This window comes from Callospermophilus lateralis, chromosome 7 (genome assembly GCF_048772815.1).
Source record: "Callospermophilus lateralis isolate mCalLat2 chromosome 7, mCalLat2.hap1, whole genome shotgun sequence".
Lineage (NCBI taxonomy): Eukaryota > Metazoa > Chordata > Mammalia > Rodentia > Sciuridae > Callospermophilus > Callospermophilus lateralis.
Genome location: NC_135311.1, coordinates 104,700,036 through 104,727,142, shown reverse-complemented (window position 1 = coordinate 104,727,142; position 27,107 = coordinate 104,700,036). Strand labels below are relative to the sequence as shown.

The window sequence follows — 27,107 nt, the reverse complement described above, 5'->3', positions numbered from 1 at the left end:
CCTGAAGGTCATTCCCTGGACCAGGCTGAATTTACATGTAATGAATGCCACATAAATGAGGCCTCCTAGTAGACTGTCTGCTGGCCTTCTCCAGTGTGACCTTGTGAGAGCTTACCTTCAAAAATAAATAAATAAATAAATAAAAATAAATAAAACAAATAAAAATTAACAGTGACCATGTATGCTTTCATTAATGCTAGTAACAAAGCAACAGGATACCGTGTCCTGGGGACACCCCTTCTAAGGAGCCTTCCCCAGTCCTCTTAGAACTATTCTTTCCCTCTTCTGGGTGTTCCAGCATCCCACAGTAATCTTCAGTATGCAATGCTGGGAAACAAAGTATAAGCAAATATATCTCCCCCACTACACCATAAATGGCAGGACCCTCATATGAGTCTTCAAAGTCAATGGAATGACAGTGACTTTCCCACATTTTCAAAACTCACACAATATGAAGCTTTCTGACAGTAAGAGGTATACTATAGATCCAAGCATGCAAAAAAAAAAAAAAAAAAAAGAAGAAGAAGAATGTAATTTTTTAAGCAGAACAAGTAACTGAATATGGATTCTGGAGCCAGACTGTCTGGATTTGAATCCTAGCTCTGGAACTTTTTAGCTCTGTGATCTTGGGCCAATTATTTAACTTCTATGTACTAAGACTTCTTAGCTGTAAACTGGGAATAACAGTACCTAATTTAAAGGATTGTTATAGAGATTAAATGAATCAGTATATATAAAGAGCTTCAAATGGTACTGGGCACATTAAGTGCCATCTAAATGTTAATTTTCAATTATTATATTTTAAAACTATCTACAAGAAAGACTGAAGGTTTTTTACACTAAGCAGCAGAATTTAGGGCTGGGATTGTGGCTCAGCAGTAGAGCGCTCGCCTAGCACAGGCAGGACCTGGGTTCGATTCTCAGCACCACATAAAAATAAAGGCATTGTGTTGTGTCAATCTATAAAAAAGATATTCTCTCTCTTAAAAAAAAAGCAGCAGAATTTACAAGTATAGAATGACAAGGTTGTAACAGGACTGCATATTATATGAGTATATTTAATAAAACCACAGAACAAAGATTTAGAAGTTATCTTCTACTCCAGTGGTTCTCAAAGGAAAGGGCCTTGGGCCAGCAACACCTGGGAATTTTTCTCTTAGGCTTCAGCCACAACCATGGTTTAGGTCCTTCCCATCTCCTGTGGATGGCTACAACAACCTTACCCCCTGCTCTCCCTGCTTTATCTGGTTTACTCCTAAAGCAGTGCCCCAAATCACCACTGAGGTGGTCTTTCTTACATGCAAACATAAATAACTCACTTCTTTGTCCATGAACTCTAGTCACAGTGAGCTACTTCAAACTCTTTCAAACTTACTTTCTGCCTCCCTTTTTATGTCTTCGTTCCAGAGTCTTGGGATCACTGATAAATTGCTTTTCATTTTTGCCAGCCTTCTGTTTTCTTTTCAGCCATATGGTTTTAAAATTTGTATTTCTTTAATAAAAAGCATGGCTGGCCCTTTTCTACCATGTACATGTGGGGTAACAGTAATAACAAAAAATTACTTAGTACTTTCATGTGTTGGCAAGTCATGAGTGTCAAATAGGATAATAAATTGGAAAATGCTTTAGCCACATGCAGTATAGTAGGTTTATTCCATTCAACCTCAAGAGTGAGATTATAGGAATTATTTTATTTGTGATATTTCTACTGTGGCTTATCTTTTAACTGGAATAGAAAGTGGTGGTTAGAAATCTGGAACTAGTCTCCTTGGTTCAAATTCCAGCTCTGCAACTACTTGCTACATTAACTGTAGCCAAGTTTGGGCACCTCTGCAAAATGGAGACAATAATAGAATCTATACCTTTCAGGGTTACTGTTGTGAGGACTAAATGAACTAATATAAGCAAACACTTAGGATCACGCTTAGAGCTTTAAAAATATTATATCCTGTTCCTACCATTTCCTGCAAAAAATTTTTTTTGCACATAAAACAAAGTATGATAAATTGAAGAGTATCATGTTCAGAATCAGAGAGACCAGTGTTCAATTCCTGGCTCAGCTACTTCTTAGCTGTATAGTCAAAAGCACATTGTAACTGTTTTTAGCCTCAGTCCTCCCATTTTAAAAAACAGGGGATAATAACAGTACCTGCTACTTAGATCTATTGTGGAGACCGAACAAGAAACAAGAATACACACACAAAATGCTTAGAACAGGGCTTCACACATAATATACATTCAAATAACAAAATGTTTTTTTTTTACTATTAATAAAAATGTGAGGCTGAGGGTATAGCTCAGTGGTAGAGCACTTGCCTATCATATGTGAGGCCCTGGGTTCAGTCCTCAGCTCTGGGGAAAAAAGTGTCTGAATTTGTTTACTTAAATATTAACACACTATCAGAATGGGCATGGTGGCATGTGCCTGTAATCCCAATTACTTGGAGACTAAGGAAGATTTTGAGTTTGAGGTCAGACTTGGCAATACAGTAAGACCCCATCATCTCAAAAAAAAAAAAATCCTTTATAACAATCCCATAAATTAGGTATTAGGATATTCATTAGATGAGGAAAATGAGGTTCAGGAAGGCTTGAATAATCTTCTCAAAAAAATATTTTTGGGGTACTGGGGATTGAATTCAGGGGTGCTCTATCGCTGGTATGGTTTACTTATTAGGTGTCCAAAGGCTCAAGTTGAGACAATGCACGAAGGTCTACAGGAGAAATTACTGGGTTATGAGTCTTAACCCAATCAGTGAATTAATCCCCTAAGGGGATTAACTGAGTGGGAAACTGAAGGTGGGTAAGGTATGGCTGGAGGAAGTGGGTCATTAAGGGCATACCTTTGGGGTATATATTCTTTATCTGGTGAGTGAAGTCTTTCTTTGTTTTGTGATCATCATGTGTCCCACCCCCCTCCACCAATCTTCTGCCATGATATTCTGCCTCACCTTGAGCCCCCAAAGAATGGAGCCTGCTGTCTATGGATTGAGACCTCTGAAACCGTGGGCCCCAAAATAAACTTTTTCTTCTCTACAATTATTCTGGTAGACCTTTTAGTCACAGCACCAAAAAAAGCTGCCTAAAACAACTACTGAGCTACATCCCCAGCCCTTTCTTATTCTGACACAAGGTCTCACTAAGTTGCTCAGGCTGGTCTCAAACTTGGGGTCCTCCTGCCCCAGCCTTCCAAGAAATTGGGATTACAGGGGCTGGGGTGGTGGCTGAGTGGTAGAGCGCTTACCTAGCATGAATGAGGCACTGGCTTTGATTCTCAGCACTGCATATAAATAAATAAAATAAAGGTCCACTGACAACTAAAAAAAAAAATTAAAAAAAAAAAAAGAAAAAGAAAGAAATTGGGATTACAGGGGCTGGGTGGTGGCTCAGTGGTACAGTGCTTGCCTAGCATGAGTGAGGTACTGGCTTCGATTCTCAGCACTGCATATAAATAAACTATAAAATAAAGGTCTATTAACAATTAAAAAATATTAAAAAAAAAGAAATTTGGATTACAGGCACATGCCATATGCACAAGTTGTTGGGATAATGGGCATGTACTACCATACCTGGCTCTCAAAGCCAACTTTACATTATTTTCTCAAAAGTGGCAGAATGGAGATTCAAGCCCAGGATTGTTATCAATTTATTAGATCACAGTGCCTTCCAAGAATCCATGTCATAATCCTTATTCAACAAATATATACAAGCCACAAATGTTTTGCATATCTTTGTATATATCTCTCTCTGTGCATATATATTTCCTTTCACAAAAACAGACAAAATAACTAAAATTGACATTAAAGCAAAACTCCAATATAAACTGAATATGTGGATAGTATGCTTTATTATTACTTAAAGTATATTATTCTCATAATTACAGGCTACAATTTAGAAGTTCGAAGTGCAAGAGAAAATTTTAGAGAGTCCAAATAAAGCTGAATCAGTATGTAGAAGATGGTTGAAACTTTGAAGTAGTGCCACTTAGCTCTCAGCAATACTTATCTGTCCTTTTTAATTACAGACCCTGAAACCAGGGTCAACAACATAAAATATCACAAATGACCATAAGACATTCAACCTACACAAGCAAGCATGGAGATAAAGATATATATTTATATAATATATACATATTTTAATATTATATTGGTCCACTGAGTATATATATTTTAACAAAAGATAAGAATCTATATAATCCAGTTAAACATACATAAGATTAGGGTACACTTATTACATTGAAAGTTGGTGTTCATAAGTTACAGATATTTAATATTTTCCAAAGTGTTTTTTTTTTTTAATTAAAAAAAGTATTTTAAAAGCATTTCAAACATTGTTCATTTTCCCAGTGCAAAAGAAGGTTGTTCAAGTCAACTTACCTTTTTCTCAAAGAGTAAGGGGAAGAAGGAAAAAAAAAAAAAAGAAAACAGAAAATACCACCTACCAGAAACTCCCAACGCTACCTTCTCTATCAACTTTTGCTAACTTGCCTAAATCCTTAGGTCACTGGATTAGTTTATCAAAATTAAAGCCTTGTGATTATGATTCAGCCCTTGCTTCACATATGACTTTTAGGTTGAAATGTTTTTATATAAAAAATTAGAAAAAAGTTAGCAGTACAGGAAGTGGTTTGTTTTAAACTCCAGCCATCCAATTGTGTGTGGAAAGAAGAAAAGCACCATTTCAAGATCATATGAATTAGATATTTTGGAATTTACTTATAATCTAAGCAATAAGTTACTCTGATTATCACAGATCAATACCACCTTGACTTGTTGATCCCAGAGAATTTAAATTAGGTTTTAGGTGCATTTTTCTTTATCTGTTATTTAATACATTATCTAACTCAGTAACTCATGTACAAAAAGAAGATTACAATATACAGCCTTCTTCACAATCTATTTCAAATTCAGCTTGCCTGCTAGGTTAGTTTTAAAGATGGGATTTTAAAATGTAAGGAGTTTTGAAAATTTGGCAGCTCTTTTCCCTTCCAATTAAAAAAAAAAAAAAAAAAAAGGCTAGGTTGCCCTTTTTATAGGTGAAAAACATGAAGTAAATAAACTAATTTAAACTACAAAGACAAAAAGCAATATGGTATAATACATGTTACCTTTCCTATTTGTATTCGGTGAAAGTTTTTATATTTCAAGTAGTTAAGCCTTCATTAAAGAAAACAAAAATATACATGAAAAATTAAAGTACCTTCCAGTTGTAGCTTGCTAATGTTTCTTCTGCAAAAGTATAATAGTAAACTAAATGAACTCAAGAGGACAGTGCCACTGCAAAGGCAGAACAGCTGCATGTTAATTAAGATTTGTGCTTACCTTATACTGATGGGTGCATTTTAAGTGATCAATTTTCTTCAATCTGGCACTTAAAATGGACATTTTCTTACAAACTTTCTTGTAAGAAACTGACTTTGTTAATTAGCAAATTTATGGAGAGGTATCTGTTGACCTAAAATTCCTTAAATCCACAGAAAATTGTTTTTAAAAAAGTATTTCCACATGAGGTTTTAATGTTTTTTATTTAGGAAAAATTTAAGTTTTAAGTTAAAATCGTTCAATCTAAAGCATCCTTTTTTCAATAGTGGAGTAGATTGATGCAAAATATTTTTCCTTTTCTCTAAAAAACAAATTAAATGGTATTTGTACTCCAAGGATATACAAAAATGTACTTTATACTAGCCAATTTACATCAATCATAAAAGAAATGCGATGTTTGTTCTCTTCCTCTCCTTCAACCATTCAAATCAAGGGAGAATATTGCAAACTTTATAAACTCCACTAACTCTAATCAGAATAACCACAGAACAAAGGTAGCATGGGGTGAAACTATTTCTCTACATTCCAGAAGGCAGAAGCTTGGATGCTCTAGCTTTACAAGTAAAAGTAGCACAGGCAGGCTGAAGCTCACAGTAAATGCACACCAGAACAGGGGCCTAGGTAAAGCTGTCTGATTAGGTTACTGCTTTTAGAAGAAATAATAAAAGTCAAATCTGAGAGTACAAAAGAAAAAACCTATACTTTTGTCACATTTACAGGAATCTCAAACCTTTTGTATTCCCATGCTCACAGGTAGTTTTGATATACATGGTGAATAGCATCAATATTTAGGAAGAAGAGTATTGTAGACAAAGGACAAGAGAATTCTTCATGCTTCTGATATCTCGGATTTGCTGAGTGCAATAGCCAGTTCTAGGTCTTCTTGTTCTTGCTGATTCAGTCGGGCAAGCCTTTGCTCTTCCTCTCTCTCACTCTCCCTCTTGGCCCATTCAATCATATCTTCTTCAGAGGGATACTGCCATTTAAAAGACATAATGAATGAACAAATTACTAAATGAATAAGTAAAACAATAAAAAGAAGAAAAAATTGTTTATATAAAACTTTCAAATAAATAAAACATAATAAAATTTGTTTCACCTGAAGGATTCTGGGAATATTATCTTGTTTACTTGTCCCCCACCCCTCCCAAACAAAATTTATTTATTTTTTGTTTGGTCCTGAGAATTGAACCCAGAGGAACTCTACCACCGAGCCACATCCCCAGTCCTTTTTATTTTTTTAAATATATATATATATTTTTTAGTTGTAGTTGGACACAATACCTTTATTTTTATGTGGTGCTGAGGATTGAACCCAGTATCCCACACGTGCTAGGTGAGTACTCTACCGCTGAGCCCCCACCCCAGCAGTCCTTTTTAATTTTGAGACAGGGTCTCACCAAGTTGCTTAGGGCCTTGCTAAGTTGCGGAGGCTGGCCTCGAATTTGTCATGCTCCTATCTCAGCCTCTCCAGTCACTGGGATTACACGTGTGTGCTACTGTGCTCAGCAATAAGTTTAGTTTTAACCAGTTACATAACTGTGGTTTATTTTAAAAAAATTCCATCTATAGACTTTGTCTATAAACATAAATATTAAAAAATATTACTTAGAAACACTTCAAGTAGATAAGCAGATTCAAAAATGGAAGAGGGGTAGACTTTTTGATATAATGTAAAATATTTACTATTTAAACTTAAGTGAGCATCCTCACATTATAAATAATTTTTAACTTAAGCCAACTGGCAATTTTCCACCTCATCCTAGACTTTCAAGTATAGAAAAACTATGAAGGAAAAAATAGGCTGATTTTGCTATATATAATAAAGAGTATTGGTTATACTAAGCAAGATAAGAATCAAAACTATTTTTTTTAAGTATATTGAAGATTTTGGCAGGCTTTGAGAACTTTTGGACTCAGTTTTTAAAAAAAAAAAAAAAAACCCTTAATACTAATGATTATTCAATTGGGGAAATGTTTTTATTCAACCAAAACAGCAACTTCAGCAGAAACTAAATACAAAATTCTACTTGGTTTCAAGTCTTGTCATACAGAAGAGGACTTTATAAGGATAAAATGAAAGAAATATTCAAGACTTTTTGAAAATGGTAGGTTTTTTTCCTAGGAGTATTAGAGGACCTGTGAAATTTATAATACTTAACAAATCTTCCAAAATTAAAAAAAGGATATTTTTATAACAAGCTACTTCATATTTACACTATCCTGAGATTTGAGTATAAAGTAAGTAAAATGCCTCAGTTATTGTTTGAAAGTTATTCCAACCAGGTTTTGATTTGCTTTCTGAAACTTTATTTAACATATTAAATACCAAAAAGTGTCACAGGTTATTTTTTTATACTAAGAGAATTATAATCTTCTAAGTAAGCCAATTCTTGATTCTCTGCTTGAAATAACTAAATTCCATCTGATATGAAAGGTCAGGATAATTCTGACACTCCATTTTTACAATATTTAAAATACTGATTTCTATTTTTCTCCTTGCCCTTCAGGAGAAGCCATCAGAACTTAAAAGTACAGATTAAAACAGCCGGGTGGTGCACCTTCCTTAGTTGCACACAGATTCTTGCCCACCTTCTTTCTCTCTCTCTCTCTCTCTCTTTCAGTACCAGGGATTGAACCCAGGGGTGCCCAATTCCTGAGCTACATCCCCAGCCCTTTTTATGTTTTATTTGGAGACAGGGTCTCATAAGTTGCTGGGGCTGGCTCTGAACTTATTATCCTCCTGCCTCAGCCTCCTAAATTGCTGGGATTACAGGCGTGCACCACTGTGCCTGTTTGCCTATCTGCTTTCTAATAGAAATAGCAGCAGCAATAAAACTAGTTGAATGACCAACTGTTACAATAAGGAGGAAAACATTAGTCAGACTGTAGCCAGGGTCACCTGGCCATTACAACTTCTATTTCCAAAATCAAGAAAATAAAGTGATAGATAAAGAAAAATTCTCGATATAGAACAGGCAGTGATAATGAGGTCATTTAGCCTGAAAAAATTAAAACTTCGATTAGTTATTCTACAAATTTTATTAAAAAGAAAAATACTTGATTTTATCTAAATAACAGAATATTATGATACTGCTTTTTGTCTCTCCAGAGTGATACTTCTGTGATTGGTTGCCCAATTTCTTCTTTTTTTTTTTTTTTTTTGTACCAGGGATTGAACCCAGGGGCACTCAACTACTGAGTCACAACCCCAGCCCTATTTTGTATTTTATTTAAAGACAGGGTCTCACTGAGTTGCTTAGTGCCTCGCCATCACTGAGGCTGGCTTTGAACTTGTGATCCTCCTGTCTCAGCCTCTGGAGTGCCACTGAGCCCAGCTGATTGCCCAATTTCTACTCTATTACAGGCCCTGCCTAATGTCATTATCGCAGCACCTTTCTTTTTTTCTTTTCTTTTTTGTGGTGCTGGGGATCTAACCCAGGGCCTAATGCATGCTAGGCAAGCACTCTACCATTAAGCTACATCCTTAGCCCATCATAGCACCTTTCTATGGTTTCTAAAGGTCTTATTTTAGTCAGCTCTGAGAGAATGCACAGCAAGTACGGGATACTAGTGATTTAGAGCCCTAAATTGTTTAGATCCTGATAATAATTGATTTCATAAATGCTTTTTTAGGGGGTTTGGAGGCTGGGGTCTTACACTGTTGCTCAGGCTGGTCTCGAACTCCAGGGCTGAAGTGATCCTCTAACCTTAGCCTCTCAAATACCCTATTTACCATAGATTTCATGCCATTTTTTTTTTTTTTTTTTTGCAAAAAAAGTGGAGTGTGACCATTATTGTAAAAGTTTATTTTTAAAAAATTATGCTAGTATGATTTAAAAATCGCTTATTACTACACCATCTTGGGGCAATATTAGGATATGTGGAATATTTGTGAATTAATGTATATTCACAATTATGGTGGTAACAATTATGTGGTGAAAGACACAGCTGGAACTATAGGTATGCACCACCATATCCAGGATACATTAAGATTTTAGAAAAGATGCCATGGGTCTGAGGGTATGCAATTCAAAGAATCCCTGGGAATGTAGCTCAGTGGAACAGTGCTTGACTGCTTGACCAGAGTGTACAAGGCCTTGAATTTGATGCTCAGCACTGAAAAAAATCCCTCCATCTATCCTCTCATATAATAATTGCTGAGTGGTCTTCAAAAATCATTAAAACTTTATACACAAATCACACACATACAACACAGTTACAAATACACAAGCTCACCACTGGCATTATTCATCCAGTGGGCAAATAGTAAATTATTCTCCAATAGTCCATTAAATCATCATCATCCATAACCATCTGCAAAATTATATGTCAAGATTTTACTTATATTTATGTTACCAAGACCAAGAGGAAGGTTTATAAAACAACTTGTATATAACACAAGAACTAAGAGTAGTAAAATCATTTGTGCAAAGAAGAAATTTTAGAACCATCAAAACAGAATTAGAGGTTTTGCTTGGGGGAAGAATGCAAGATTATTTTAGTATTTTGGCAAATTTAGTTGAAATGATACAAATTTGGCAGACTCCAAAGTCATCTTGGAAAACTCCTCAAATTGTAAATGGAAAGATTTTCCCCCAAACAGCCCATTTACAGTACTTACAGCACTGAAGTTAGCAAAATTGCTTGGGTCAGCCTCTTTAATGGTAGTGGAAGTAGAAGAAGAAGTGAATGGATCACAATACATATCAGGATCTTTTTCTTTGGGGCTATCATTGCCTGGGAAAGGCTGAAATGGATCATTCACTTTAAAGGGATCAGAAGAATCCAATTTGTTGATGGGTCTTTTCCCTGGATCAAAATCATTACAGTTAACTCAACCAGTAAATATGGCAAACACAAGCACACAAGAACATGTACACAGGGAGCATTAAAGAACTAAAGGTGGAGGATGGGGGTGAGAACCTGAAACATATTCTTTATATCGACTTAAATGCCATACCAACAATCCGATCTCTCAAACAGACTCCAACAAGATACAGCTTAAAAAAAAAAAAAAAAAAAAAACAGCAAAGAGCGGAATAGGCCAGGAATCATATTTCCTCACCTCAAAAGAGCATGTTCCCAAGAAGAGAGGGAGGAAAGGACAAAATAGGAGGAAAATGATAAAGAATAAAGATGTCAATGGCTTCTGTTGCTACAACCTTAGCCTGATACTTGTACAGACACCCACTAGTAAGAGCAAATGACCCTTAAAAATGGCAAAATTCCTCTGGTTTTCCTCCAAATCTCTCTCTGTAATACCTACGAGCATAAAACTAAAAATTATCTTGGTAAAACCTTGCCTACTTTTTGACATCTACAATATTTCAAACTTAAAAATAAACAATGTTTTGAAGACCAAAGCCTGTATCTTTGTGGTTGTTGACAAACTAATCTTTGGTTAAATAACAGATGATGTTCTGTTAGTCACTTATTAGTTCAGTGTTACTTTCCAACAAATTCTCTGATTTTATTTTTTGGAACTGGTGCTTTATCACTGAGCTATATCCCCAGCCCTTTTTATTTCGAGACAGAGTCTCATTGAGTTGCTGAGGCTGGCCTCAAATTTGTGATCCTTCTGCCTCAGCCTCCTGAGTTGCTGGGATTATAAGCATGCACTACTGCATCTGGAAAGTTCTCCAATTTGACTTACTTAAACTTAATACTTCTTTTTTTTTTTTTTTTTTTTAGAGAGAGAGAGAGAGAGAGAGAGAGAATTTTAATATTTATTTTTTATTTTTTGGCGGACACAACATCTTTCTTTGTATGTGGTGCTGAGGATCAAACCAAGGCCGCACGCATGCCAGGCGAGCGCGCTACCTTTTGAGCCACATCCCCAGCCCCAACTTAATACTTCTTGAAGAAAAGATAATAAGAATGGTGTTAAAATGTCTTCAAATATATTTTTTCTTAATATGCATTAAGCTGGTTAATTAAACAATCATAATAGATTATTTCCATCAGTATTTTATCTTACAAAAGATGTTTAAATCCCCAAATCTCAATCCTATGAAAGCAGGCAAAATTAGAGTTACTGCCACCATCTAACAACTAAGGCAGCTGAGAGTTAGACATGTGAAATTATACACTTAAGGTCACAGAGTGAGGGTTGGGGATATAGCTCTGTGGTAGAGCACTTACCTAGCATGCACGAGGTCCTGGGTTTGAACCCCAGTACCAGAGAAAAAAATTACAGAACAAGTCAGGAAATATCCAGAATTAGAACCCAGGTGTTTTGGTTCCCAATCAGTGCTCTTTCCAAAAAACTACCTTTTTCCCTTGGTCTTCCTCCAATGATGTATACTCAAGATATTCTATTCTTAATTTTAATTAAGGCACCAGTATATTACTTTACTTACGACTTTAAAATAACCTCACCATTGGCATCATACAGGTTTAAAAGCTTAATGACAATTACTTATTTCTTCATGTATTTTGACCTTACTTCTAGCAATTGATAAAGGCTACTTTTCCTTCAAAGACAGAAACCACTTAAATAATTTACCTGATTTTTCAATAGATAATTAACTGTACATCCAGTTATTTAAATTAAAAAAAAATAATTTGCCCAAGAAATATCATGCAGAGGTTATTAGGAAAAGGCAATAATAATAATCTATAAGTATTTTAGATTGAAAATTTACCAGGAAATGATATATAACTAAAAAGCTAACGTGTCAAATGTGTCTTCTCATAGAATAGCCTAGTAGCACAATAGGGGGTTGCCTTTTAGCCACTTTATATGCTCTTTATTATTTGTACTAAAAACTTCCTGGACCTCTCCCCATCAAATGATCACTATTATAAAAGAGTCTTTAAAGTGAGCTGAAAATAATATTTTCCTTTAAGAAAGGCAATACTTCCTTTTAAACTACTATATTGCTGAATTCTGGATACCAGCAGCCATATTTTTTTACATTAAAGGATTTAAGAAAGACTTTACCTTGTGTAGAATTTTTTTCTCTTATAGAAATTAATTAAAACACCAAAGTATAGGAAACTGCTATTCAAATGGTAATCAATGATCTTCTAAAAAGAGATTCCATCTACACTTCCTTTTTTCCATTTACTATCTCTCCAAAATGATTAAGGGGGAATAAAAGAGCTCTTATCAGAAAGCTCATGTCAGTTCATATCAGTTACACAGGCTGCCCTCTTAGGCACATGTCTATAATTCTATACTGAAGACAGCAAGCTTCTGTTATGTGTTTGACTTGTTTTGTTCACTGCCTTTTATAGAGGTATGTTAAGTAAGATCTGCATAATACTTTTCAGGAGAAAAGGCATTGAGTTGATTTAGGAAAGACACCAACTCTCCTACCAGGTGGTGGTGGGCAGGGTCTTGTTGGAGTTCCTGTCTTGGGTGGCAGTGCTGGGGGTACATCTTCACTCTTGATGGATGTTTCATCGAACACATTTTTTGGAGTGACCACATTGTTTGCAGAGCTTGATGTGGCTGAATTAAAAGGATCTTCATTGTTCGCCTTTGTGTTAAAAAGAAATGTTTATACATGATTTTATATATATAATATATGTAAGACATCTATCTCCAAGCAAACTGTGCATAGGCACAGAACATGCAGAAAAATGACTTAAGTATTATGTGGCTTTATTCATTACTAAGAGCACTGACATTTTAACCTTTGCATTCAAGGGCAGATGGGATCATTCTTTAATTATTCTGTATGAGTAGTAATTGTAACATCACTACTTATAAAGAGCAACAGTTCACGCCAAAACAAGCCAACTCTGGACAGAAGCCTTATTCAATTTCAGGCAATACTCACAACCCATTTTAAAGGGTCAAATGAGCCAGATGATAATGAAAGAAAAAAAAATTACTGATTTCTCACTAATGCACTTAAATAAAGGAAAGATTTAATTTTAATGCAAACAAAATGGTATCTAGACAAACTATAAAACCAAACTCAAAAGTCAATTTTTTACAGCAAACTTTTCTCATGGAAAAAGTCTAAATTTGGTTTCGAAGGTTACTCCTTCCATACGTGGACTAATGAAAGATTCATTTTCTAAAATAATGACTCAAGGCTTTATGACTTCAGAACTCTTTAGGCCAGTATTTATTATCAGTGGTACCTTGACATTTTGGGTTGGACATAATTCGGTTGAGAGGGGCTGGGCAGTGCATTGTAGAATGTTTAAAAGCACTTCTAGCCTCTATCCACTAAATGGAAATAGCATCTTCTACCTAGTTGTGAAAACCAAAAATGTGTCTAGTCATTGCTAAATGTTCTTTGGGGGTCAATCTGACATACACGAATCCTTCTCTCTTAGCCTAAATTAATACCAGAGTTATGCTGGAAAACATATAGTGGACATTTAGCACTGGGCTTTGTTTATTAATCATTTTAGTACTCACCCTAACAACTTCAGAGCATAAAATCAAGTAGCCAATGGTTAGAATAAATATTACAGATAATGACACAAACAGTACATAGAGAAGCAAAGTTCAATTGGAAGAGACATGTTTAAATAGAAGAGTAAATATAATGTTATTGAGTAAACATATTATAATTGTCTGTATCATTACCAGTCTTTTTATGTATAGAAATAGTTTACAGCTCTCTTTAATTTCTATCTGAAATCAATATCTGCTAAACTTATTGCAATCAAGTTGCAATGTCTGTGAAAGGAGTCTGTAATTTAAAGGAGGAACTGTTTCTTTGATGGAAACACATATATTCTCCTTCCTCACTAATCACTGCAGATTACCTTTGACAATGTGCTGAAGTCAGCAAATCCATCTTCAAATGATTCATTTCCAAAAACAGAAGCAAAGGGGTCTGTGGCTAAAATGAGTAAAGAAAATCAATGGGATAGAACAGAAAGACATCAAATTTCATGTTTTCTTTTATTTGGTAACTTCAGATGGAAAATATTTAATCCAAAATATTAACTTTAAATTATATAATTCTTAATTTATGACTGATGTCCAGGGACAGAATGCACATGAATAATTCCAAAGATGTATTCCTTTGTGTAAATCAACTAAATGATTCAAAATCAAAAACAGGTGAACTACTTCTAGCTAAAGTACTTAAGGCTGTGGAACACATGTCAAACAGTACAGCTTCTATGAACTTAAACTATTTCTAATGAAGACACTACAAGTCAAAAACGTTAGATACCATTAATTCTACAACTCATGCCCATCCTTCCAGGCCCATGTGAAATGCTACTTTACCCACAAAGAACTTTACTACACCTAGAGAACCCTAGATGTAGCTGATTTCCACAAGAAGAATTGGTTTCTTCACTCTCTGTGACAGTAACTGCATTCTGATTTATACCATGCTTACCTGATTGATAATCACCTGTATGATCCTTGAAAACAGGCAATATAGCCTATCCAACATGCCAAGAACATAAGAAGATACCCTTTCTACCCTTTAAAAGTTCATAGTGGGATGAGAAACACATCAACAAATAATAATAAAATAGAATTGTACAGTTTACTAGAGAGGTTATGACAATCCTGTAGTGGGAATCACTAATTGCCTGGGAGAATCAGAAAAGTAACAAAGTAGCTATTACATTTGAGCTTTTGACTAAGGTCTTCTGAATAAGGAATGATTTGCCAAATAGAAGGAAGTGAAGGAAAGAAAGCAAACTACCAGGCAGAACAGTTAACTGCAAAAGCATTATTTAACCAACGCTCCACAGGCACATTCATTATAGTTAACTTTGAAAGTAGACCTCACCTATTCAGACAGAAGGGCTATGAATAATATCAAATGTTTCTACAGTAAATGCTGCCTGATCTAAGAAGGAAGGAATCAGAAGAAAAGGAAAGAGGGGGGGCTGGGGATGTGGTTCAAGCGGTAGCGTGCTCGCCTGGCATGCGTGCGGCCCGGGTTCGATCCTCAGCACCACATAAAAATAAAATAAAGATGTGTGTCCACCAAAAACTGAAAAATAAATATTAAAAAATTCTCTCTCTTTAAAAAAAATGTAAAGTGTCCCTACATCTCTAGAAATAAGTATATAAATAAGATAACTACAGATAAAAACAGAAGGGAAACAAGGAAGGGATATTATTCTGTTGGCTCTGTCACTAAGACAGTGACGGGGTATCAGAGTGGGAAAAGGGGATAGGTACACACACACACACACACACACACTGTATCTTCTTATGTTCTTGGCATGTTGGATAGGCTATATTCCTGTTTTCAAGGATCATACTTGTCTAACACAGAAAATTCAGTCCTTTAGGGTTTCATCAGCAACTCTGATCTTTAAAAGAATGTTGAAAAATCTAGAGTTACAGGAAATCTTACAACTTTATAAATAAGCCTTTTTTTTTTTTTTTTTAGAATTTTAATATTTATTTTTTAGTTTTTGGTGGACACAACATCTTTGTTTGTATGTGGTGCTGAGGATTGAACCCGGGCCGCACGCATGCCAGGTGAGCGTGCTACCGCTTGAGCCACATCCCCAGCCCCACAACTTTATATATAAAAAAGCTTTTTTATTAACACATATTTGATGAATTCTACAGCCCTGGGGCCCAGTCTCATCATGGGTACTGTTTTCAGGCTTTTCCTACTTTTTCTCCTCTTCTGTTATTCTTGATGCTGTAGCAGCTGAGGTATAGCCTGAGCAAGGTACAGACACTCTCCTGACTGGCAGAAAGGGTGGTGAGGGGAAAGGAGTTGGCCTTGTTCCACTAGAAGGACTTAAATTTGCTTCATGTATTTTCTCTGCCCTTGCCCCCACAATCTTCACAAGAGTTCACAACACATATAGCAACAGAACTGAGCTAGATCAGGTTTGCCTGAAATGCTGTGATATATATGTTGTGAAATAAATTAATTAAAAAAGAAGATATTGCCATGTGAAGATTATGTATGAGAGATTTTCTACACCTTCTACAAAAATTACATATATAGCATTGGTTCAAACACTGAGGATCACCTAATCCTAGATGAATGACAAAATGCTTTTGCTCAAGTTGGAGATTTTTAAGACCTTGGCAAGAATCTTCAGATAATGATCATGCTGGAGGTGAAGCAGAGGCCTTCTCAGAAAGTGGAAGGATTCACAACATCACATGAGAGATGCCTGTGAGGGAGTCCCAGGAGAGGAAGGGAAGTCCCAGGAGAGGAAACACTAGGAGAGGAAGCCTGCAGGTGGCTTCCTTCCTATTGATATGTACGTCAATGCAAATAGTACCTCATTAGTACCCTCTTCTGCTCCAAGAATAAAAGCAATATATTCTGGAAAAACATATAAAAGCGTAATTGAAAAATCATCCATAATGTCATTATCAGAAATAATTCTTGCCAGTATTTTAGCATATTTCTTTAAGAGCTCCTTTTCTGTTTTTGTGGTGGTGGGGATGGAACCCAGGGCTTTGTGCACTGAAGGCAAGCACTCTACCAACTGAGCTATATCCTGAGCCCGAGCCCTTTTTCTCAGCATTTTTTTTTTCCCCTTAAACTTTTGAGATCATGCTATGCTGACATACCTCTTTGGGAAAATATGAATGAAAAAACTGTATTTTAGATAGGTCACTTTTTATATCCTATTCTGATTTTTAAAAAAATTAACATTTTTTAGTTATAAGTGGACACAATATTTTTATTTTATTTTTATGTGGTGCTGAGGATCAAACCCAGTGCATCACACAGCCCCAGCCCTATCCTATTGATTTAATCTCAGCATTTATTGGGCTGGTAATGTGGCTCAGTGGTAAAAGATTTGACTCACACATGTGAGGCCCTGGGTTCAATCCTCAGCACCACATAAAAATAAATGAATTAAAATAAAGCTATGAAAAAAAATGTCAGCATATATCAATACTTGACATATATTTGCTTAGTGCCTATACTGCCCATATAAGCTCTATGATGACAGGAATTGTTTTGTTCACTATTGCATCCTTCAAGGCCTACCTAGCACAAGGTCTAGCAAATAGAAGACACTCATATTTCTACTACTGAAAGAAAGGGGACAGAAATTATCTACTTGTAACTTTTTTTTTGGGGGGGGGGGTACCAGGGATTGAACTCAGGGGCATTTGACCACTGAGCCACATCCCCAGCCCTATTTTGTATTTTACTTAGAGACAGGGTCTCACTGAGTTGCTTAGTGCCTTGCTATTGCTGAGGCTGGCTTTGAACTTTCGATCCTCCTCCTGTCTCAGCCTCCTGAGCCACTGGGATTACAGGCGTATGCTAGCGCACCCATGGGATTAATTTTTTTTTGCTGATTACAAATTAATCTCATGATAGAAGAAAAGAGTAAGAGTACAGGGGTGGAAATAATGAAGGCAAATATGTTTGTGACCTTGGATATGTAATGTGACCTCTTTGAGTCTCAGTGGTTACCAGATGTTGGAATTTTATGAACAGGGAAACTAAACAAATGAATACAGTAAAAACCTATACATAGCCAGGTGTGGTGGTACATGCCTATAATACCTGTAACTTGGGAGGCAAGAGGATCACAAGTTTGAGGCCAGCCTTGACAACTCAGTGAGGTCCTCAGCAATTTAGCAAGATCTTTTCTCAAAATAAAAAATTAAAAAGGCTGAGAATGTAGCTTATTGCTATATTCAGTGGCAAAGCACAATCCCCAATACCAAAACAAAAAACTATATACATTCCTCTTTTTCCCATAAAAATATTTAGATACTTAGGGATGAACCACTGATCTAAATTACTTATAACTCATTCAGCTTCCCCATATTCCCATAATTGAAAGTTTTTATGTCAAGCATAATGAAATTCAAGAAAACAACATAGAGGAAAGACTTATACTGTTGTTACTAAAAACAAACAAATGAATCTATATACGTAAGTAGGGGAAAACACAGATTTGCCAACTTAATTAAAAAAAATAGTCTTCCCAGAAAAGAAAGTTGGTCTCTCTCTTTACTGTTCAATTAAAAATCTTACAATGTAGCAGGTCTGAGATAAATTACTTATTCATATCTTCATCAGTCAATTGGTAAAGCTCTGCTACTCCCCAGAGATTTTAGGAAGAATATAGATGCAGCCTAGGATGACTCTCAAGGTTCTGCTTGGGCAATTGAATAGATAGCCACACTAACTCATTTTGTCCCATTGCCACAGATGTGGAATACCTATGAAAACAACCTAAATATAGTATATAATTATATAAAACAACTATAATTATTAGTATCAACAGTATTAGTTAATAAGCTCTAGACTATGATTTATATTCTATTTTAATAAACCTGTATTTATTTCATTGAAATATTCATAAAATTGAAAACTTGTGATTTAATGGGTTAACAAATAGGCTATCTGGAAGAATGTTCTGAATTGTTTTATATTTCGGGGCTAGTGGTAGAGCACTTGCCTAGCATGTATGTGTGAGGCACTGGGTTTGATCCCTGGCACCACATAAAAATAAAAACAAATAAAATAAAGGTATTGTGTCCATTTACAACTAAAAAAGAATTTTCATATTTCACTTTCAGACATACATCTGGACATTAAGTAAAAAAATTATATCTGGAACACAGGACTAGTGATTTAGATTTGTAGTAATTATTTTGTTTTTGGTACTGGGGATTGAACTCAGGAGAACTCAACCACTAAGCCACATCCCCATCCCTATTTTGTATTTTATTTAGAGACAGGGTCTCAGTGAGTTACTTGGTGCCTCGCTGTTGCTGAGTTTGAACTCTAGAACTCTAGATCCTCCTGCCTCAGCCTCCCAAACCACTAAGATTACAAGTGATCACCACTGTGCCCAGCAATTTTAAGTTACTATCATAGTCTAGATAAAACATGATAAGGCTGGGTTTGGTGGCACATGCCTATAATCCCCATGACTTGAGAGACTGAGGCAGGAGGATCACAAATTCAATGCCAGCCTCAGCAATACAGCAAGGCCCTAAGCAACTCAGCAAAATGCTGTCTCAAAATAAGGGCTGGGGATGTGACTCAGTGGTTAAGCATTGCTGGGTTCAATCCCTGATAATTTAAAAAAAAAAAAAAGGGACAAGAGAAGATGAGGGTGCAATCAAAGTGAGCATGAGGAAGAAAAGACAATCAGATTCCATTTGGGGATGACACAACAAAACTTTGTGATTTACTGAATTTGAGAAATATAAGAGGAGTAAATAATGACCTGCTGAAAGCCACTTATAATGTTATTATGATAGAATGAATGGAGGAATGGGTACAGATTTGCCTTTTGCTTTCATTTGTATTACTCTCTTTTTGAGGTGAGACTAATTGAAAGAGGTGATTTTTTTTTTTTTTTCTCCCCATTAAGCACTGTGAGCCTGAAGTGCCTTTAGGACATATGAGGAGAAATCTGCAGCAGGTAACTTGACATAGTATAGAAGCTCAGGAGAGCATTCCAGACTACTGGACTAGGTCCAGCAGTCTTCAGGAAACAGGCTGTGAAGGCACTGAACTGACAATACAATGGCAGAAGGTACATGAAAAGGACAGAAGCACCAGGCTAAATTCACAACTAGAGAGAACTCTTACTCTTCAACAACTTCTCCAGTACATTTAGATCATTCTCTGGTTCCTAATTTGAATAAAAGGGAACATCTTTTCCAGATGCCTTCTGAGAACAAGCTGTCCTAAGGCAATAGAGACCAGCATAATATACAGCAACAGGAAAATCTTTTAGAATATGTTGAAACAGTGGTACTCCACAGAAAGCAGTGGTTCCCAAGGTCATAAAACCAATGATGATGAACTGCTGTATATTGTACTGATTTGGAGTCACTGTGTTTTTCACTATAAAAAACTCATAGGGGGACTATTTTTTGAGAAAGAGTCTCAAAAGTTGCTTAGAACCTCACTAAGTTGCTGAGGGTGGCTTTGAATTTGCGATCTCCTGCCCCAGCCTCCTGAGTAACCAGGATTACAGTGGCACACTGTACCTGGCTGAACTGTGTATTGTAATTTCTAATATGGCAAATTCTGATAGATATTACCCATTCAAACACAAACTCTTCATGGGTCCTCAGTAATTTTTCAAAGTATAAAGGGGACCAAAAGGCTGCTGTATTTGATGATTTCCAAAGTCATTGCTTATGGTATTTCAAAGGACTCCCTTCTTTCTTAATTATTTCTGTTGCTGTTGGAATAAGAGTCCAGTAAAGGTAAAGTCTGGAGTTTTCTCTCATACTTCCTAAGAGTATGTCCATGGATCATTTTAAAATTTTCTATTATAGTGCTTTCATCTCTTTACTTAGTATTTTCCATTTCATTGTTTCTCCTATATAATTAGTATTCTTGCCCCCCTCCTCAAATTTTGGGTTTCAAAGATTTATTAATTTTGTCATCTACATAGTAGAAAGGTAGACAGGTTAAGACTGTGGAAAGATCAATAGACAGAGATTTGGAAACAAACTGATATGTAATGCTGGGACTCAGTTTCCCTTCCATAATATAGTCTGTTTAAGAAAACAGACTAAATAATGATTCTGAAACTACATGGAATCCCAAAAGGTGAAACAAGTGGATGGAATTTTCTTAACTTAAAATTCATTTTAAATTCAAATTTAAAATGTTTACTTATCATAATCAGATGAAAGGAAAATGTATGTCAATAAAAAATCAACCAAACATAAAGAAATTCAGTAAGGAAGGAACTAAGGGACAAAAGCAACCAATATACAGAAAACAAACAGTAAAATGGAAATAATGCATTCTCATTCTCTCTCTCTCTTTCTTTCTAGCAGGGATTGAACCCAGGGGTGCTTAACCCCTACTGAGCCATGTCCTTAACCCTTTCCATTTTTTATTTTGAGAAAGGATATCTCTAAGTTGTTTTGGGCCTTCTAAATTGCTAAAGCTGGCTTTGAACTTTCGATCCTCTTTCTACCTCAGCCTTCCAAGGCACTGGGATTACAGGCCTATGCCACTGCCCCCAGCTAGTAATGACTTTAAATGCAAATAGATTAAATGCTATGGTCAAATGACATAGACTAGCTGGGTGAAGTGGTGCTCACCTACAATCCCAGCGGCTTGGGAGGCTGAGACAGGAGAATGGTGAGTTCAAAGCCAGCTTCAGCAATTTAGCAAGGCATTTGGCAACTCAGTGAGACCCTGTCTCTAAACAGAATATTAAAAAAAAGGGCTGGAGATGTGACTCAGTGGTTAAGCATCCCTGGGTTTAATCCCTGGTATCAAAAAGACAGATTGGCACAATAGATTTAAAGAAAAAAGGACCCCACTATATGCAAGGCGTAGATTTTCAGTTTAGATCTAAAGATGTACATAAGTTGAAAGGGAAAATACAGAAAAAGATTTTTCTCGCAGATGGATAACAAGGGAATAGAGGGGATACATGAGTATCAGACTAAATAGATATTAAGTCTATAACTGCTATGAGAGACAAAGGACATATATAATGATGAAAGGAGAAATTTACCAAGATAATATAACTTTTATAAATATACAAATTACAGAGTTCTAAATATATGAAGCAAACTTAGAGAGAGTTAGAGAGTTAGAGAAACACAGAGAGAAACAGTTCTACAGTTATATGGAGACTTCAATATCTCACTTTCAATTGTGAATAGAATAGAACCCAGAAAATAAACAAGGAAATAGAGGGTTTTGAGTACTTTGGTGTTAGTCTAGAATGCAATTTAATTCTGCTGTTTCTTTATTGATTTTTTTGTCTGGATCACGTGTCCATTACAGAAAGTGGGGGGTAAAAGTCCCCAGCTATTATTGTATTGGAGTCTCTCTCTTTTTAGGTCAATTAATATTTGTTTCATATATATTTACAATTGTTGTTTCCTTTTGTGGAACTGACTCCTTTATCTTTTGTGTGTGTGTGTGTGTGTGTGTGTGTTTTGATTGAGGATTGAACCATACCATGGAGTTATTTCCAGAACTTTTTATTTTGAGATAGGGTCTCATTAAATTATTCAGGCTTCTCTTGAATAATTTCTTCTTCTTCTTCTTCATCTTGCCTCAGACTCTGAGTTGTTGGGATTATAGGTGTGGTGCTACCATGTCCAGCTCATACTATCATATAATGACCTTTCTTGTCAATCTGTATTGCCTAAGATTTAAAGTCTACTTCATCTGACACAAGTATGGTTATTTATTTTTCAAATTTTGAGACAGGATCTCACTAAAGTTGCTCAGGGTCTCAATAAGTTGCTGAGACTGGCCTCAAACTTGTGATCCTCCTGCCTCGGCCTCTAAATTGGTAAGATCAGAGGTGTGAGGCACTATACTTGGTATGTTTTAATTTCTTTCTTACTATATTTGGCTTGTTTATTATGTATTTAATTTTTTTTTAGTTATAGATGGACACAATACCTTTATTTTTTAATACAATCCCAGCGGCTTGTATTAAATGTGTATTTTTATGTGGTGCTGAGGATCAAACCCAGTGCCTCACACATGCTAGGCAAGTGCTCAACCACTGAGCTACAACCCCAGCCAGCCCTATTATATATTTTTGCTTTGTGGTTACCATGAAGTTTACAAAAGACATCTTTTATTTTCCATTTATTTATTTATTTTTAGGTGTCAATGGACATTTATTTTATTTATTTACATGTGGTGCTGAAAATTGAACCCAGGGCCTCACACATGCTAGGCAAGTGCTCTACCACTGAGTCACTACCCCAGGCCACAAAAGACATCTTTTAATATTTTAAAGTGATAGTATCATAACATAATCATAAATAAAATAAAATAAACAACAACAAAAAAAATCCATGACACTGAATTTAGCAATGCTTTCTTGGTTATGACACTAAAAGCAAGGCAACAAAAGAAAAAAAGGTAAGAGTAGGTAAGACTGACTACATAAAAATTAAAAACTTCTGTACATCAATGGACAGTATCAACAGAATGAAAAGGCAACTTGTGGAATGAAATGGGACAAAGTATTTGCAGATCATATACCTGATATGGGGTTAATATGCAGAATATATAAAGAACTCTTATAATTCAACAACAGAAAATCAACACAATTTAAAAGTGGGCAAAACCAGACATTTTTCCAAAGAAGATAGACAAATGACCAATAAACACATGAAAAGATGCTCAACATGACTTATTGTTAGGAAAATGCAAATCAAATCATTTAGATATCACTACACACCTACTAAGATGACTATTATTACAAAATAAACATAAAGTAGTAAGTGATGGCAAGGGTGTAGAGAAATTTGAACCCTTGTGCACTGGTAATAGGAATGTAAAATGGTACAGCTACTGTAGAAACAGTATGCCAGTTTCTCAAAAACTTAAAATAGAATTACCTTTTAATCCAACAATTCCACTTTTTAAATTCTACTTCTCCAAAATGAAAGCAGACACTCAAATAGTTAATTTGTACAATCATGTCCACAGCAGCATTATTCATACAGATGAAATGTGGAGGCAACTAAAGTGTTCATTAACAGAAGAATAAACAGAATGTAGTATCTGTATACAATATTATTCAGTCTTAAAAAGGTAGGAATTTCTGTTGTAGCATGCTACAACATGGATGAACCTTTAGGACATTACATTAAGTGAAATAAGTGAATCATAAAAGGACAAATACTTTATGATTCCACTTACATGCAGTACATTTACAAGTCAATATCATAGAGACAGAAAAAATGATTGCTAGAGTTTGGTGAGAGTGGGGATGGGAAGTTATATAATGGGTATGAATATGAGTTTTGGAACAAAAAAAGTTTGGAGATGGATGATGGTGGTGGTTTCACAACAATGTGAATGTACCTAATGTTAATAAACTAACTGTACATTTAAAAAGAGTACACTTTAGGGCTGGGGATATAGCTCAGTTGGTAGAGTGCCTGTCTTGAATGCACAAGGCCCTGGGTTCAATCCCCAGCACCAAAAAAAAAAAAAAAAAAAGTAAACTTTAGCTGGGCAAAGTGGTATATGCCTATAATCCCAGTGGCTCAGGAGGCTGAGGCAGGAGGATTGTGAGTTCAAAGATAGCCCCAGAAACTCAATGAGGCCCTGAGGCTGAGGATGTGTCTCAGTGGATAAGTGCCCCGGGGTTCAAACCCTGGTACCCCCTCCTCCCCACCAAAGTAAACTTTATGTTTTACCACATTTTTTTTTTCTTAAAGGAACATTTATTGTGACTAATCCGTGTATTCACGAGTGAATTTATTTATTTATTTTCAATATTTCTGTAGTTGATAGACCTTTATTTTTTTAATTTATTCATACATGGTGATGAGAATCTAACCCAGTGCCTCACACATTCCAGGCAAGTGCACTACCACTGAGACACAGCCTCAGCCCCATGAGTGAATTTATTTTTAAAATATATCATTACCTTTGCCTAGGATCCTATTTCTTTCCTTAGAAAGCTTGGATAGTAAACTCATGCTAAAATTAGCATGGTAAATAAGCTAATGTAATAGAAAACCACTTTAAAGAAAAATTCATTTAATGCAACATATATGGTGTTTTTTCTTTTTTTTTTTTGGTGGGTGTGTGTTTTACCATAATTTTTAAAGATCCACTTAGCAGAACAAAACAAATAATATCTGTCATGAGTTTCCACCAAAATCCTCATTCACTGGGTTTTTACCATGTGCTCTGAGTGTAATAGCTGACTCAATCATTTATTCAATAATATCACACGCCTAGGCATATTTTCAAGTTCTTGAAATTTACCAGTGAAAACAAAGATTCCAGTTCCTTATGGAGCTTAAATTCTAGTAGTAGGAGGGAACAGAAAACAACGTACATGGTATGCTAGAAAGTATGTCATGATGAAAGTAGAAAACAGTAGAGAATGGTAATGTGCAAGTACTGAGAAGGACAGTATACTTGTAAATGTTAGAAAAGGTGGCCAAAGGAAGCTTCAACAAAAAGGTAGTATCTGAATCAAGATTTATTAAAGTTAATAGAGATCATCATGTGGTCAGATGTTTAGATGTGGAAAACATTAAAAATGAAGTTGCTATGAACAAAGACAGGGAAGGCACCAAGAGAAGCATGTTTGTGAAAGATTAGGTATTTGATGTTAGACATACTGTGTTAGATGTACTTATCAGATATTCAAGTTGAAATGTCAAATAGGTAGTTGGATAAAGGAGCCTGGAGTTCTGGAAAGAGATGTGGCTAGAGAAACAAATCAACTTTTGTGCATGGTGAGAGAAAGGGGTTCAGCTTCATTTTATTGCATATGGATTTCCAGTTTTCCCAGCACCATTTGTTGAAGATGCTATCCTTTCTTCATTGCATGCTTTTAGCGCCTTTATCAAATATAAGAAAGTTGTAATTTTGAGGATTGGTCTCTGTGTCCTCTATTCTGCACCATTGGTCCACCTGCCTGTTTTGGTACCAGTACCATGCTGTTTTTGTTACTACTGCTCTGTAATATAGTTTGAAATCTGGTATCGCTATACCGCCTGATTCACACTTCCTGCTTAGAATTGCTTTTGCTATTCTGGGTCTTTTGTTTTTCCATATGAATTTCATGATAGCTTTATCTAATTTCTACAAGAAATGCCGTTGGGATTTTGATTGGCATTACGTTGAACCTGTAGAGAACTTTGGGTAATATTGCCATTTTGATGATGTTGGTTCTGCCTATCCATGAACAGGGTACATTTTTCCATCTTCTAAGATCTTCTTCTATCTCTCTCTTTAGGGTTCTGTAGTTTTCATTGTATAAATCTTTCACCTCTTTTGTTAGGTTGATTTCCAAGTATTTTATTTTTTTTGAGGATATTGTGAATGGAGTGGTTTTCCTCATTTCCATTTCAGAAGTTTTGTTGTTGATATACAGGAATGCCTTTGATTTATGCGTGTTGATTTTATATCCTGCCACTTTGCTGAATTCATTTATTAGTTCTAGTAGTTTTTTTGTAGACCCTTTTGGGTCTTCTAGGTATAGGATCATATCGTCCGCAAATAGTGATATTTTAAGTTCTTCTTTTCCTATTTTTATGCCTTTAATTTCTTTTGTCTGTCTAATTGCTCTGGCTAGTATTTCAAGGACTAAATTAAATAGAAGTGGTGAGAGAGGGCATCCCTGTCTTGTTCCAGATTTTAGCGGGAATGCCTTCAGTTTTTCTCCATTTAGAATGATGCTAGCCTGAGGCTTAGCATATATAGCTTTTACAATGTTGAGGTAAGTTCCTGTTATCCCCAGTTTTTCTAGTGTTTTGAACATAAAAGGATGCTGTACTTTGTCGAATGCATTTTTTGCATCTATCGAGACGATCATATGGTTCTTATCTTTAAGTCTATTGATGTGGTGAATAATATTTATTGATTTCTGTATATTGAAGATCTACATATTGTGGGGTCGGGCTCCAAATTCCTTAATAGGATGCCCATAGCCCAAGAGTTAAATACAAGAATAAACAAATGGGACTTACTTAAACTAAAAAGTTTTTTCTCAGCAAGAGAAACAATAAGAGACGTAAACAGGGAACCTACATCCTGGGAACAAATTTTTACTCCCCACACTTCAGATAGAGCCCTAATATCCAGAATATACAAAGAACTCAAAAAATTAAACAATATGATAACAAACAACCCTATCAACAAGTGGGCCAAGGACCTGAACAGACACTTCTCAGAAGAGGACATACAATCAATCAATAAGTATATGAAAAAATGCTCACCATCTCTAGCAGTCAGAGAAATGCAAATCAAAACCACCCTAAGATACCATCTCACTCCAGTAAGATTGGCAGCCATTATGAAGTCAAGTAACAATAAGTGCTGGTGAGGATGTGGGGAAAAGGGTACACTTGTACATTGCTGGTGGGACTGCAAAATGGTGCGGCCAATATGGAAAACAGTATGG

At 35.7% G+C, this 27,107-nt stretch overlaps 1 protein-coding gene across 3 annotated transcripts in view; it reads right to left on the bottom strand.

The window, feature by feature from the left end:
- Positions 1–3,633: 3,633 nt before the first annotated feature.
- Positions 3,634–27,107, bottom strand: part of Eps15 (epidermal growth factor receptor pathway substrate 15) — a 128,642-nt gene continuing 105,168 nt past the window's right edge. For 2 of the 3 annotated variants that reach the window (XM_076860432.1, XM_076860433.1), the window contains exons 22-25: positions 14,058–14,134; positions 12,646–12,808; positions 9,946–10,133; positions 3,634–6,297 (exon numbers count right to left, since the gene is read on the bottom strand). In XM_076860432.1, coding sequence (XP_076716547.1) covers positions 6,151–6,297; positions 9,946–10,133; positions 12,646–12,808; positions 14,058–14,134 — 575 coding nt within the window. In that variant the 3' untranslated portion in view covers positions 3,634–6,150. The remainder of the gene's footprint in view (positions 6,298–9,945; positions 10,134–12,645; positions 12,809–14,057; positions 14,135–27,107) is intronic. The other variant, XM_076860434.1, reaches the window with a different exon arrangement.